The sequence below is a fragment of the Canis lupus genome, chromosome X (assembly GCF_003254725.2).
Source record: "Canis lupus dingo isolate Sandy chromosome X, ASM325472v2, whole genome shotgun sequence".
Taxonomy (NCBI): domain Eukaryota; kingdom Metazoa; phylum Chordata; class Mammalia; order Carnivora; family Canidae; genus Canis; species Canis lupus.
The window spans coordinates 57222118-57238452 of record NC_064281.1 but is presented as its reverse complement, the minus strand read 5'-3'; the positions used below and the strand labels follow the sequence as shown (position 1 = coordinate 57238452).

General features: G+C 36.1%; 1 protein-coding gene across 5 annotated transcripts in view; it reads right to left on the bottom strand.

The window, feature by feature from the left end:
- CHIC1 (cysteine rich hydrophobic domain 1) overlaps positions 1-16335 on the bottom strand; it is a 75079-nt gene that overhangs the window by 56945 nt on the left and 1799 nt on the right. For all 5 annotated transcript variants that reach the window (XM_025466212.3, XM_025466211.3, XM_049107194.1 and 2 more), the window contains exon 2: positions 1532-1586. In XM_025466212.3, coding sequence (XP_025321997.1) covers positions 1532-1586 — 55 coding nt within the window. The remainder of the gene's footprint in view (positions 1-1531; positions 1587-16335) is intronic.

The following is a 16335-nucleotide window of genomic DNA, read 5'->3' as shown; positions in this document are numbered from 1 at the left end:
GGCTCAAAAAAAAAAGAACTGAGGCTCAAAGAAGTGGCTTGCTCCAGGCCACAAAGCCAGTAAGTGATAGACCTTGTATTCCAACCCAGAACTGATTTCAAAGTTTAACTACTCTATAGTGTCTCTTGCTTGCTCCCATTTTTCAGATGGTAAAGGAAGCAAATAAAGTATAAAATACCTTTCATGATTAAATAAAATAGAATTTCTTATAATTTTAATGATAATTCTCATGAAAAGAAATAGCTCTGCTATATTTCTCTCCCCATCTACTTCTGAATAAGGCTGGGGAGAAGATTGGGATTAGGCCAAAAGTGAAAAGCAAGCAGCTGGAAAATATATCATGACCAAAAAGAGTCAATATTAGATGTATTTTATCCCATTCTCAGAGTTTGGAATGAGAGGACAAATTAAATTAAGGTTTGAATTGGTAACATAGTGACATGGTTGAAAAATCAAAACATTACTAAAAGATACTCCAAAAATGGTGTCATCCTTACCCTTGCCTCCATCTATCTCATTCCCCTTCTCCCATCAAGGTAACCACTTTTATTTAGTTCCATGTATAGCCTTCTACAACTTCTTTACACATTAATATGTGCTTATTTCTCTCCTTTATTACACATACCAGAGACACTGATTTGCACCTTGCATTTCTTACTAACATTATGAGAAAAATTAACAATAAGTTGCATAAAAGCCCTTTAGGGAATGGAATAATTTTAAAATACAACTAAAATCCATTCTGACAAGCAGCATTATTCTAGTACTAAAATTGAACAGAACAATATTAAATTACAGGCTTCAAAATACAAAAAGTTAATTTCTTTTAACTCCAAAACATCATTTCAGCTATTAACCATTTGGAAATTAGTATTTTGTAATATAATGCCTTTTCTCTTTCTTCTATATTTCCTCAAGTAACAAACACGTGTAAATAACTTTTTGTCTTAGTCAAAGTATTTTCCTTTGGGCTTAGAAGTTAGCATTACTGTTATAAGAGGATTTTCCAAACAGTTTCAAATCCTAGGAAGTCTGGTAACATTGAACCTCAAGTTTGAAGATACTGTTGAATGTAGAGGAACCAGGGAATAGAAAAGTAGCAAGTCCAATTCTAGAAACTCAAGCTATCTAAAAGGCAGACCAACTCCTAACTAAACATTTGATTCTTTTGACTTCTATTGCAGGACACTTTAAAAATAATAGAGTGATACAAAGTTAAACAATTATAACTTTTGTTAACTCTAAAAACATTGGGATTACTGACCCAAATGAAAACAATTACAGCTACTAGTGCTTAGAATAAAGGCAACACTGGAAAATCTGAACAGATAAGCAAATAGTGGTTGGCATTCATGGACAATGAACAAGATAACTGGTCATGGTGACAGCTTTCAGTCACTGACACAGCCTCCAAGTACCCTGGTCTCTTATTACCAACATTACCAGGGAGCCAAAGCATTTGTCCTAACACGGAATAAGCTATAAAACAATGCTTTTAGAATTGAAAAGCACAAAGTAAATTCTCACTTACCTTCCCTGTTAGAACTGAGGGAAATTCAGTATCAAACTTGTTGCTCAAGCCAAACCTTAAAAACAAAGAACAAAATATATTCTACCCAGCATATTTAACTCTTTACTTCTCTCCCTTTTTAAATAAAAAAGCTATGCATTTTTCTTTTGATGTGGTGATTTAAAAACATGTCCTAAAAATAATTTTATGTTTTTTACAGAAAACAAATCTTTGACTATTAATCTGAATTAACAGTCAAAGAAACTTATGATGCAAATGTTAAAGTAGGATTCTAACTGCTATCCACGAATGACGTGGGATTAAATAATCACAAATCAGAGCTGGAAATAAGATTTTTGACTGAATGTTTCTGTTAAAACCCATTTTTGTTGATAACTATAGATCTGACTGATTGGTAGTATATACGACTGGATGACACTATTGTTTCTACTTTAATGTATATATGAAAATTTTTCTAATAAAACTAATTTAAACTTTGGAACTGTAGCTGAAACACTTATCATCAGTTAGTATTCAGATACTCAAAGGTGGTCTTTACAAATGGCTTTCACTCAAGTTGTTTCAAGAAAACGGGTCTCAGCCTTGAAAGCTCTGACTCAAGTAAGCTCATTGCCATGTGTTTTCAGAACTCAAGATTAATTTCATAAGCCTTCAATTCACCTACTTGTTGGTTTCAGTAGTAATAATAAAGGCCATTTCCTGCATCTTAGATGATATATCACAGTGACAATAATTTTATAGTATAGTGTAGTATTGTATAGGGGTTGACAGGTGGTGAGCAAAAATGAAGAAAACAGGATTATTTATTGAGAACTCCTGGTGATGTAGGCAGTAATAGTAATGGTTACCAGTAACTATCCACTTACTATGGGTTAGACACTGTGCTCGATAAATATATTACTTCTAATGTTTGCAATCCTGCAAGAATGATAGTCAACCCCTCTTACATACAAGAAACCTAATACTCAGAAATTTTTTTTCAAAAACTAATTATGAAGAAAGAGAAATTAAGGAGTCAATCCCACTTACAATTGCACCCAAAAGCATAAGATACCTAGGAATAAACCTAACCAAAGAGGTAAAGGATCTATACCCTAAAAACTACAGAACACTTCTGAAAGAAATTGAGGAAGACACAAATAGATGGAAAAATATTCCATGCTCATCAATTGGAAGAATCAATATTGTGAAAATGTCTATGCTACCCAGGGCAATTTATACATTCACTGCAATCCCTCTCAAAATACCATGGACTTCCTTCAGAGAGTTGGAACAAATCATCTTAAGATTTGTGTGGAATCAGAAAAGACCCCCAATAGCCAGGGGAAGATTGAAAAAGAAAACCAGAGCCGCGGGCATCACAATGCCAGATTTCAGGTCGTACTACAAACCTGAATCGAGACAGTGTGGTACTGGCACAAAAAAGGACACATAGATCAATGGAACAGAATAAAGAACCCAGAAATGGACCCTCAACTCTATCATCAACTAATATTTGACAAAGCAGGGAAGACTATCCACTGGAAAAAGGACAGTCTCTTCAATAATTGGTCCTGGGAAAACTGGACAGCCATGTGCAGAAGAATCAAACTAGACCATTCTTTTACACCATACACAAAGATAAACTCAAAATGGATGAAAGATCTAAATGTAAGACAAGAATCCATCAAAATCCTAGAGGAGAACACAGGCAACACCCTTTTTGAACTTGGCCACAGCAACTTCTTGCAAGATACATCTACGAAGGGAAGGGAAACAAAAGCAAAAATGAATTATTGGGACTTCATCAAGATAAAAAGCTTCTGCAAAGCAAAAGAAATAGTCAACAAACCTAAAAGACAACCTACAGAATGGGAGAAGATATTTGCAAATGACATATCAGATAAAGGGCTAGTATCCAAGATCTATAAAGAACTTATTAAACTCAACAGCAAAGAAACAATCCAATCATGAAATGGGCAAAAGACATGAACAGAGATTTCACCAAAGAAGACATACACATGGCCAAGAAGCGCATGAGAAAATGCTCCGTATCACTTGCCATCAGAGAAATACAAATCAAAACCACAATGAGACCTGCCCTACGACCCAGCAATTGCACTGTTGGGGATTTACCCCAAAGATACAGATGCAATGAAACGCCGGGACACCTGCACCCTGATGTTTATAGCAGCAATGGCCACAATAGCCAAACTGTGGAAGGAGCCTCGGTGTCCATCGAAAGATGAGTGGATAAAGAAGATGTGGTTTATGTATACAATGGAATATTACTCAGCTATTAGAAATGACAAATACCCACCATTTGCTTCAACGTGGATGGAATTGGAGGGTTTATGCTGAGTGAAGTAAGTCAGTCGGAAAAGGACAAACATTATATGTTCTCATTTATGTGGGGAATATAAATAATAGTGAAAGGGAATATAAGGGAAGGGAGAAGAAATGTGTGGGAAATATCAGAAAGGGAGACAGAACGTAAAGACTGCTAACTCTGGGAAACGAACTAGGGGTGGTAGAAGGGGAGGAGGGTGGGAGTGAATGGGTGACGGGCACTGTGGGTAATTCTGTATGTTGGTAAATTGAACACCAATAAAAAATAAATTAAAAAAAAAACCGCAATGAGATACTACCTCACACCAGTGAGAATGGTGAAAATTAATAAGACAGGAAACAACAAATGTTGGAGAGGATGTGGAGAAAGGGGGACCTTCTTGCACTGTTGGTGGGAATGTGAACTGGTATAGCCACTCTAGAAATCTGTGTGGAGGTTCCTCAGAGGGTTGAAAATAGAGCTACCCTATGACCCAGCAATCGTCCTGCTGGGGATGTACCCCAAAGACACAGATGCAGTGAAAAGCTGAGACACCTGCACCCCAATGTTTATAGCAGCTATGTCCACAATAGCCAAACTGTGGAAGGCGCCTTGTTGTCCATCGAATGATGAATGAATAAAGAAGATGTGTGTGTGTGTATATATATATATATATATATATATACACACACACACACACAATGGAATATTACTCAGCCATTAGAAATGACGAATACCCACCATTTGCTTTGATATGGATGGAACTGGAGGGTATTATGCTGAGTGAAGTAAGTCAATTGGAGAAGGACAATCATTATATGGTTTCACTGATATGGGGAATATAAAAAATAGTGAAAGGGATTATAGGGGAAAATGAGTGGGAAAAATCAGACGGTGACCAAACATGAGAGACTCTTAACTCTGGGAAACGAACAAGGGGTAGTGGAAGGGGAGGTGGGCAGAGGGATGGGGTGACTGGGTGATGGGCACTGAGGGGGGCACTTGACAGGATGAGCACTGGGTGTTATACTATATGCTGGCAAATCAAACTCCAATAAAAATATACATATAAAAATGAACCTAAGAGTAACCACAAATTAAGTATCTGTAAGAGGTACACAAAAAATAAAGAAAAGAATCCAAGCACATCACTAAAGAAAGCTACCAAATCACAAGGGAAGAGAGTAAGACAAGAAAGGAACAGAGAAGAACTACAAAAACAATAATAACACAAGTAATAAAATGGCAGTAAGTACACACTTAACAATAATTACTTTGAATGTAAATTGAGTGAATGCTCCAATCAAAAGACAAAGGATGACTAAATGGATAAAAAAGCAAGACCTATCTATATGCTGCCTACAAGAGACAAACATCAGACCTAGAGACACATGCAGACTGAAAATGGAGGAAAGGAAAAACTTTCATCATGCAAATGAAGTGAAACGAAAGCTGGGATAGCAATAGTTCTACTGAACAAAATAGATATTAAAGCAAAGACTGTAGCAAGAGACAAAAAAGGAAACTACATAATGGTAAAGGGAACAAAGCAACAAGATGCTATAACAACTGTAAATATTTGTGCACCTCATGTGGGAGCACCTCAATACATGATAGTTGATACAACTATCAACAGACACAAAGGAAGAAGTTGACAGTGATACAAGAGTGGGGTACTATAACATCCCCTTACATTAATGGATAGATCATCCAGACAGAATCAATAGGGAAACAGTGGCTTTGAATGACACATTAGACCAGATGGACCTAACAAATATATTCAGAATATTCCATTGTTATTGGATGGAATATTCAGAACATTCCATCCAATAACAATGGAATATTCATTCTTTTCAAGTGCATATGGAACATTCTCCAGAATAGATTACATGTTAGGGCAAAGAATAGTCTCAAAAAATTAAAAAAGATTAAAGTCATCTCATGCATCTTTCCTGACTACAGGTTATGAAACTAGAAATCAATCACAGGAAAAAATCTGGAAAGAATACAAATACATGGAGGTCAAATAACATGCTACTAAACACTGAAGGGATAAACCAAGAAATCAGAGAAAATTTAAAAAATACACTGAGAAAATGAAAATCAAAATGTAGTGGTCCAAATCTTTGGGATGCAGCAAAAGCTTTTCTAGGAGGGAAGTTTATAGCAATACAGACCCACCTCAAGAAGCAAGGAAAATCTCAAATAAGCAATATAACCTTATACCTAAAGGATCTGGAAAAATAAGAACAAAACTCAAAGCCAATAGAAGGAAGGAAATAAAACAGTTATGAGCAGAATTAAAAAAAAAAGAGTCTAAAAAATTAATGGAAGCAATCATTGAAACCAGAATTTGGTTTTTTGGTTTATCAAGAAAATTGGTTAGTTGGTTTCAGATTTATTCAGATTTATCAAGAAAACTTATAAATCTTTAGCCATACTCATAGAAATAGGAAGAGAGAAGGCACAATTAAATAAAACCAGAAATGAAGAGGAGAAATAACAACTGACACCACTGAAATATAAAGGCTTATAAGAGAGTATTATGAAAAATTATTTATCAACAAGTTGGGACAAGCTAGAAGAAATGGATAAGTTCCTAGAAACATATAACCTTCTGAAACTGAAGCAGGAAGAAATAGAAAATTTGGCAAACAAATTACTAACAACAAAATGGATTCAGTAATCAAAAAAAAAAAAAACCCAACACACAAAAGTCTGAGACTAGATGGATTCACAGGTGAATTATATAAAAAATTTAAAGAAAAGTTAATATCTATTTTTCATAAAGTACTATAAAAGAGAGAGGATGAAGGAAAGTTTCCAAATTTATTCTGCAAGGCAAGTATTACCCTGATGCCAAAACCAGATAAAGACACTGCAAAAAGGAGAGAAAACTACAAGCCAATATCTTTGATGAACATAGATGCAAAAATCCTTGATAAAATAATAGCAAACTGAATCCAACAATACCTAAAAAAAAAATCATTCACCATGATCAATTTGGATTTCTTCCAGGGATGTTTAAATGTGGTTCAATGTTTGCAAATCAATCAATGTGATGTAGCACATCAGCAAGAGAAAGGATAAAAACTATGATTATCTCAATAAATGCAGAAAAGCATTTGATAAAGTACAACATCCCCTTATGATAAAAAAATGGCAACAAAGTAGGTTTAGAGGGAACATACCTCAACATAATAAAGGCCATGTATGAAAAACTCACAGCAAACATCATCCTCAGTGGTAAAACACTGAGAGCTTTTCCTCTAAGATCAGGAACAAGACAGGGATGTCTACTTTCATCACCTTTAATCAATATACAACTAGAACTAGAAGTTCTAGCCACAGAAATCAGATAAGAAATAGAAGACACCAAATTGGTAAACAAGACTTAAAACTTTATCTATTTGCAGATGATATATTATATATAGAAAAACCTAAAAACTTCACCAAAAACCTACTAGGAAAAAAAAAACCTACTAGGACTGCTTAATGAATTCAATAATGTCACAGGATACAAAATTAATATGCCGAAATCTGTTGCATGTGTACACTAATAATGAAAGTAACAGAAGGAGAATTAAAAAAATAATTCCATTTACTATACACCAAAAAAAAATAGGTAGGAATAAACTTAACCCAGGAGGTGAATGCCCCATACTCAGAAAATTGATACACTGGGGAAAGAAATTTGAAGATGACATAAACAAATGGAAATATATTTCATGCTCATAACTTGGAAGAACCAATATGGTTAGAATGTCCATACTACTCAAAGCAATCTACAGATTTAATGCAATTCCTAAAAGAATATCAATGACATTTTCCACAGAACTAAAACAAATAATTTTAAGATTTGTATGGAACCATGAAAGGCCATGAATAGCCAAAGCAATCTTGAAAAAGAAAAAAACTGGAGTCATCACAGTCTCATATTTCAAGATATACTACAAAGCTGTATTGATCAAAATGGTATGGTACTGGCATAAAAATAGACATATAGATAAAGGTTAAGAATAAGAGTCCAGGGCAGCCCGGGTGGCTCAGCAGTTTAGCACCGCTTTCAGCCCAGGGTGTGATCCTGGAGACCCAGGATCGAGTCCCACGTTAGGCTCCCTGCATGGAGCCTGCTTCTCCCTCTGCCTGTGTCTTTGCCTCTCTTTCTCTCTGTCTCTCTCATGAATAAATAAAATAAAAAAAGAATAAGAGTACGGAAGTAAACCCATGATTTTATGGTCAATTAATCTCCAACAACGGAGGTAAGAATATACAATGAGAAAAAGACTATTCAACACATGGTGCTGGGAAACTGGACAGCTACATGCAAAATAATGAAACCAGATCACTTTCTTACACTATATACAAAAATATGATCAAAATGGATTAAAGACCTAAATGTGAGACCCCAAACCATAAAATTCCTGGATGAAAACACTAGCAGTCATTTCTTTGACATTGGTCATAGATAAATTTTTTTAGGTCTGTCTCTTCTGGTAAGGGAAACATAAGCAAAATTAAATGATTGGGACTACACCAAAATAACAAGCTTTTTTACACAGTAAAGGAAATCATCAAAAAACTAAAAGGCAACCTACTGAGTGGGAGAAGATATTTGCAATGAAGAGTTAATATCCAAAATATATAAGAACTTATATAACTCAACACCAGGAAAACAAACAATCTGATTAAAAATGGGCAGAGAATTTGAACATTTTTCCCAAGAAGACATATAGATGGTCAACAGACACATGAAAAGATGGTCAACATCACTAATCTTCAGGGAAATGCAAATTAAAACTATAATGAAATACTACTTTACACTTGTCAGAATGGCCAAAATCAAAGTGATAAGAAATAACAAGTGTTGGTGAGGATGTGGAGTAAAAGGAACCCTCATGCACTGTTGGTGGGAATGCAAACTGGTACAGCCACTGTGGAAAACAGTGTGGAGGTTCCTCATAAAATTAAAAATAGAAATACCATGTGACCCAGTAATTCCACTACTGGGTCTTTAACCAAAGAAAATAAAACCATTAATTTGAAAAGATACACGCATCCTGTTTAATGTAGCATTATTTTTAAGAGCCAAGATAGAAGCTACACACACACAGGAATATTACTCAGCCAATAAAAAGGATAAAATCTTGTAATTTGCAACATGGATGGACCTAGAGGGTTTAATGCTAAGTGAAATAAGTCAGCCAGACAAAGACAACATGATTTCACTGATATGTGGCATTTAAGAAACATCACAAATGACGAAAAAAAAAAAAAAAGAGACAAACCAAAAATCGACTGCTAAATACAGAGAAGAAACTGGTGGTTGTCAGAGGGGAGGCGGGTGGGGGATGGGTAAAATGAATAAAGGGAATTAAGAGTACACCTATCCTGAGGAGTATTGAGAATGTATAGACTTGTTGATCCACAGTATTGTACACCTGAAACTAATATAACATTGTATGGTAATTATATCTTAATAAAAAAAAACCATGTTCCTACCTCATTTGGAGATTGCTGCTATTATAGATTTTTCAGGCTGCCATTCTTTTACTATGTATCAAATATGTAGAAGATATAGACAGATCTATCCTTCAAAACATAAAGAATATTTTTATTATTTTAAAAATTCTGAGGTTTGCTATTCTCTTTGAATTTAGCACTGAGCAAGTGAACTTTCCTCTGTTTCCACTTCCTTAATATTCTCTCCTTTCTTGCCCATTTAGAATTTCCCTTTGTTGCTGTCATTTTAACTGAAAATAATCTTATTGACTAAATTTATTCAGAAAGACAAGTTCATCATGTCTTATTTAATTTTATATCCTCTTCCTAGAACTTTTCTCCTTGACTTTGCAGCTTTGTCACACTGTTGATCATTCCCTTCCTAACACTCTCTCTCCCATCCTTTCACTCTCTAACATTCTTGCCTTTCCCCAAAATTTAGCTTTTAGTCATCTGCTTGTCTTTCGAAAGGAACTTTAACAGCTCATCTATATTTTATAGTTTGACAGCACTTCTATGCTGATGACTATCAAATCTGTATCTCTACTTCTGTATTTTCCAACATTCTCTGGTCTCTAACTACATACTGAAAATTTTCTTTTCGATATCTTGTTAAAAACAATACCACCTCAAGCAAAACATGTCTAAAATTAAATGTTATCTTTTTATTGGAAACTAGTACCCTTTCAAATTTCTCATCCCTATCAATGGTACACTGACTCTCTTTAACTCTCTTGGTATTGGTTTTGCACCTCCTCTCTCCTATTTTTTGTACCTTACTTGCTCTAAGGTGGCCCCAAGTCCTGTGATTTGATTCTCTGAAATAGTTCTCATACTCATTCTTTCCCTTCCACTGCAACTGCCATATTGGCTGTTGTCTTTGCTCAGGTGGTTCCTCCTGCTTCCCCTCCCTAGTTTAAATCCTATGTAACCTTTGAGGCTCAAGTCAAGTCCCAACCCCTGCTGTTATGACTTGAATGCTCAAGCTTTTATGGATTCCTTCTTTCTCTGAATGCTCACAGATGCTTCTAATCTGTACTATACAATTCAACAGCTAGTAAAATATTTTCCATTATCCTTTGCTACTCTATAGCAATATCTTAAAGGCAATTTTCCTGTTAGTTTTTTAAAGCAACTTGTACTTTGCTTTTTTTCTGTATTCTTCATAGTGCTTAGGCCAGTATACAAGTTCTCTATACTTGCTATATTCACATTACTAATTTTCTTCTTTAATATAAAAAGGGATTGTCTTTTCTAAAATATAAAAATTATATTAGAAATGGTAAGAGTCTCATTTTACTTTTTAAAATACTTCTTTAGGGATGCCTGGGTGGCTCAGCAGTTAAGCATCTGCCTTCGGCTCAGGGTGTGATCCCGGAGTTCCCGGATCCAGTCCTGCATTGGGCTCCCTGCATGAAGCCTGCTTTTCCCTCTGCCTGTGTGTCTCTGCCTCTCTTTCTTTCTGTGTCTCTCATGAATAAATAAATAAAATCCTAAAAAAATAAGATAAAATACTTCTTTAGAGGCTATATACATGTCTATATTTCAAAAGGTATATAGGCAAACTAGGCTTTACTCTCATAATTTTGGCTAAAAGGCAGTAGCAATCCTATTCTTGCCTACCAGGAATTTTTTTCTTTTTTTTTAATTTTTATTTATTTATGATAGTCACAGAGAGAGAGAGAGAGAGGCAGAGACACAGGCAGAGGGAGAAGCAGGCTCCATGCACCGGGAGCCCGATGTGGGATTCGATCCCGGGTCTCCAGGATCACGCCCTGGGCCAAAGGCAGGCGCTAAACCGTTGCGCCACCCAGGGATCCCAGGAATTTTTTTCTTATCTTTCTTCATTATAGACTCAGCACTTAAAAAGAATACTTAACTCAAATAACCTTAGGCATAACATTTCACTTGATACCTACTAGGAAAACGTTGAAATGGCTGCTGCTGAATAAACACCTCAGCTCTGTTTCATAAACAAGCTATTAAGAACTGTGAGTCCACAGAGGTTAGAGAAGATCATCTACCCATTACTGATTAGTGATAGGCATTAGCCAAGATATGGGGGTTTTTCAGCATTAGATAAATAGGCACTTGGGAACTTCTCACACTGTCTATTTTATCGGCTTCATTAAACACAGAGACTATTATGTGTTTGAAGCTGTCCTAGCTGGTGGTTCCTAATGACTGTATTTTATTTGTCAAGTATCTTCAATGCTTTAAGTTTTTAGTTTCTTGGATGATTCTTTGGAGTAAAGGAAACTGAGGCAAAGAAGGATGGGTCCTCTTAGTTGCTCTTCCTTCCTCTCTCCCTCCCCACACCACCCCCCCCATTGTTTTTAATCCCTTTGGAAATGGCTACACACTAGTCTTTGAAAACACTTTACAAATTAAAGCTTATGTGTTCAGGTTGTTTAAGAAAACAGATAAAAATAGTAAAATTCTGCCAACAAGAAACACGAATTCACTAGAAAATTATGTACTTATAGTAGAGATTCTGAAGTGTATACATTGAACTTTATTTACTATACCATGAAAAAGGAAAGTCTATGCCATAAAATTCAAAGATATTTTCAGAAACATTATAGTTAAATCTCTTTAATATTTTATATAAAAACAATCACGTCTTGCCACACTGTAAAATGGCAAGTTACCATGACTTCAATATTCTGAAAGCCTAAAATCTTTTTTTAAAGGAAATTTTATTTACTTATTCATGATAGATACAGAGAGAGAGAGACAGACAGACAGACATACAGACAGAGGGAGAAGCAGGCCTCCAGCAAGGAGCCCGATGTGGGACTCGATCTCAACCCCAGGATCATGCCCTGAGCCAAAGGCAGACGCTCAACCGCTCAGCCACCCAGGCGTCCCTGAAAGCCTAAAATCTTATAAAATATTTACCATATACAAACATATATTAACAATGCATCACTGTAATTCCTCAAAGATAACTTTATAGAACAGGCATTCCATTAAGTGACTTGAGAAGTATCACTAACCAGAGTCTAATAATTGCTGTCTAAATTTTACAGAAATGCACTTTTTGGAAAATGTGGCCATCTTTTTCAATTCTATATGGAATAACTTTACCTTTTATAGATTAATTTTAATGAGACAATTTTATAAGAATTGGTAACCTATCATCTCTACTAATTTGCATACAGATCTACTATCATGGGTAAATTATGTTGGTTTTCTTTTAAGAGATTTTATTTATTTATTTGAGAGAGAGAGTGTTTGTGCACACGAGAGGTGGGGGTAGTGTGGTGGGGAGTAGCAGAGGGTGAGGGGGAAGCAGACTCCCCGCAGAGCAGGGAGCCAGATACAGGGCTTGATCCCAGGACCCTGAGATCATGACCTGAGTTGATGGCAGATGTTTAACTGACTGAGCCACCCAGGCACCCCTGTATATTTTAAGCAATATAAAGAGTGTGATAATGCCTATAAATAAAAGATCTCATGAGATATAATTTTCCTTGTATTTCAATACATTGGATCCAAATATTTATCCTAGAAATATCAAGAAGAAAGGTGATAGACACTAAATTATAATTATAATATCATTATATTATATGTATAGTATTTCTAAAATACTTAATATTTCCAAGAGGCATTTTATTATGTCTGTTTCTATAAACTCCTATCTGTGGAGCTAATTTTGTCATATATTTTTTTATTTGGAAAAAAAATCCCCAAATATCCATTCATCCTCATCATCTCAGCACTAGAATTACAATTAGTGTGGTTAGCTCATTCTACTTCTTCAAAACTTATAACTAATTCCATGTTAAAAGATTAGTATCTTGTTAAGGTAACTAGAAAGCCAATATATTAAGATAATACAGATAGGCATATTCTCACATCTTAACAAAGATTTCAGAGGTAAGGCCATGCCATAACCCCCCGTCACTGGGACTGGTGATATTACTGTAGCTCTATAGATCCTACCTCAGAATCACAAGTTCACTCTCCAGCATGATTCAAGTAACTGGTATTTGTTGGGGGCCTAAAATATAGCATGCATTATGATAAAAATATTGAGAGTTACTAAAGTGAACCTGTATTCCTTCAACTCACTTTTATTAACTACCTACTTCAGGGCATGCACTGTGCTAGGCAATGAGGATTCAGAGGGAACTAAAAGTTGTTCCTGCTATATTGCAGATTACAATTTAGTGAGGGTAGAGAAGACTTGTAGGAGATGGAGACCTGGGGTAAGGGCAGTGGGTACTGAAATTCTAGTTGGAGGTCCCAGTTTGAGTAGCAGCAAAGAGATAAGAAACAGCATGCTACAAACAGGAAAACATGAGCCATAAGGGGGAATGTCATAAGATTACGCTGATAGATAGGCAGCATCCAGTTCTATATGCCATGTAATGGAGCTTAGATTCTACCCTGTGGGTAAAGGGAAAACCACAGAATAGTCTTAAGCAGTAAAGGGGTATCTCAATCTGGTAGTAGGCTGGGGAATGGATGTGAAGATGACAAGGATGAAGGCAAGTTGACTGGTTAAGGTGGTGAAAGGGGCTCAAATCAGGGAAGTGCTGGCAGGGAGGAAAAGAAGAATTTTTTAGGTCATATATTATTAATACTTGTTACTAAGTATAAGTGAGAAAGAGGAACCAAGGATCAATAATGGGATAGGTGGAAGAATATTTAACTGAGATGGAAAACACAGAAATAGGGGGGAGTTTTTGAGGGGGTTGGGATGGAGGTGTAGAGGGATGAGTTCTGTTTTGAATATGCTGAACTTAGGATGACTGTAGGCTGTCAGGTGAGGAAGCTCGGATGAAAGTCTGAGCAAAGTCTGTACAGAGATAAATATTTGGGAGATGTCAGAAAATTGAAATCATGAGAATTGAGATGAGATCATCTAGGCAGAGTAGGAAATAAGAAGAGGAGCAGGTTGAGAACAAAACCTTGAAGACCACTAGTATTCAATGGTCAAGAGAATAAGAGAAGCCAATGAATGAGAGAGTTAAAGAATCACCAGAAAAATACAGGGCGAGCCAGGAGATTGAAGTGGCCAAGAAATTCCTAGGTTTGTTTGACAGGCAAAATGTTTTTACAAAATCAGAATCTGAGTATCTTTAGGCACAATATATACCACCTTCCAGTTCAACTAAGGCCCCATCGTTACTCATGTTACACCACTTTCTGTGACCTGTATTACCTGTGTGTTTGTGACCCCTGGAATACAAGCCTCCAAAAAAGAGGGAGTCATTATAAGTGTCATATACAGCAGAGAGGACCAGAAAGATAGGGAATGAGAAATGCCCACTAATGTAATAACAAAAGGGTCATGGTGATCTTAACAAGGCTAGTTCTCCTCCACCCCTTAGACTGTGATCATGATGGCAGAATCCAGGTTACAGAGGGGTTAAGTGGACACAGATATGGTGAATGTAGCTACTCTTAAGAAATCTGGAGAGGTAAGGAAGAAAGACAAGAGAGTAGCTAAATGGGAACATAGGTCTAGGGAGGCTTTGTGTTATTTTGTTTTAAAGAAAGAAACTATGTTCATAGGCTGATGCAGAGAGGTAATATTGGAGAGATGAGACTGCCTGATGGAGCAAGATTTGGGAGGAGGCTGGAAGAGAAGGGTGCAGAAAGCACAAGTGGAGTGGTAAGTTTAGAAGTGACCTCTGAGGCTAGAGGAAGAGAGCATAAGAACTCAGACCTAATTAAGATCTAGTGCAGGTTTTTCAGCAGGAAAGCAACATGATTAAACTGTGTTTTAAGAAAATTAGTTTGGCACAAGCATGCAGAATGGATTGGAGGGGAGAGAGGTGGCAGACTGTGGCAATAATTCAAGCAGGAGTTGATGGCAACCTAAACTACAGTGGTGCCAATAGAAATGGAGACAATAAATCTAATATACATTTCAAAAGATCTGATGACATAATTCTGGGACAGAATGGCACCGGACAAGTCAAGGAAAAGGAATAGTTAAAATGACTCAAGGATTTGAAATATTACCCCCAAATATTGGAGTGGTGATATCAGGGTCAGGATATCATGGGGCAACTGGAATGCACAGCCATGTGGGGTGGGAAAATGATGGCTTAAGATATACTGAGTTTCTTGAAGCAATGGTTCTCAAATTTTAAACTTTGAAAAGAAACAAAGTCCTCTGTGTAATAGACGACTACATAGTGAATGGAAAAAATAAGAGGGGTAGGAGACAATAAGAAATATTCCATTCAGAGAGGGAAAGTCTAATATTCGCATGCCAGAAAGAATTTTAACAGAGCTGGTTATTTTAGATGTCTCAAAATTATATTAACTATTTCATAAGGATCTTTACCTGATACAGGGCAAGTTTCACTACCATAGAAAGGCGAGTTCCTCAGATTCAGTAAAACTTTCTCCTAAACATTTCATTTTTTTTCAAATCTCAGACATTGAACATCAGATGTGCTTTTTAGTTGAGAGAGTGTGTACAATACAACTAGATAATTCTCCAAATTATATACACTGGTTAGTGGTTCAAGTACTAGTTTCCTGCTTTTCAGGTTTTGGCTTCAATTAATACCAACGGTTACTTCCAGCACCACTGCTTCATACTCCTAATTCCAGAATTTTTAAGCTGGGAGGGACTTTATACCTATCACAAGGCCCCGGATATGGCAAGTACCAGTGCTTTACTTTTAATTGAAAACAGGTTGGTAAGTACTTCACCATGATTGTGTGAAGAACAGAACCACAATTAAGTTTCTGGTAACTTGAATTCTGTTTCCTTGCTCCTCCTGTTTTCTTAATGTTAGAAAATAAGAAGGGGGTTGGAATGTTGGGAATATAAAATTATAGACTGGAATAAAAACTCCTTTTCTGTTCAGTCATGTGAAATAATCTGCATGAAAGTAACCTTTGGTGCCAGAATCATAATTAGAGTAATAAATTGTCTCCCTAGTGATCAAAGGAATAAAAGTAAAACAGCGCAGTAGGCTGGCATCTGATCATTGTAGACTATCTGCAAAATTCTTGGACCAAG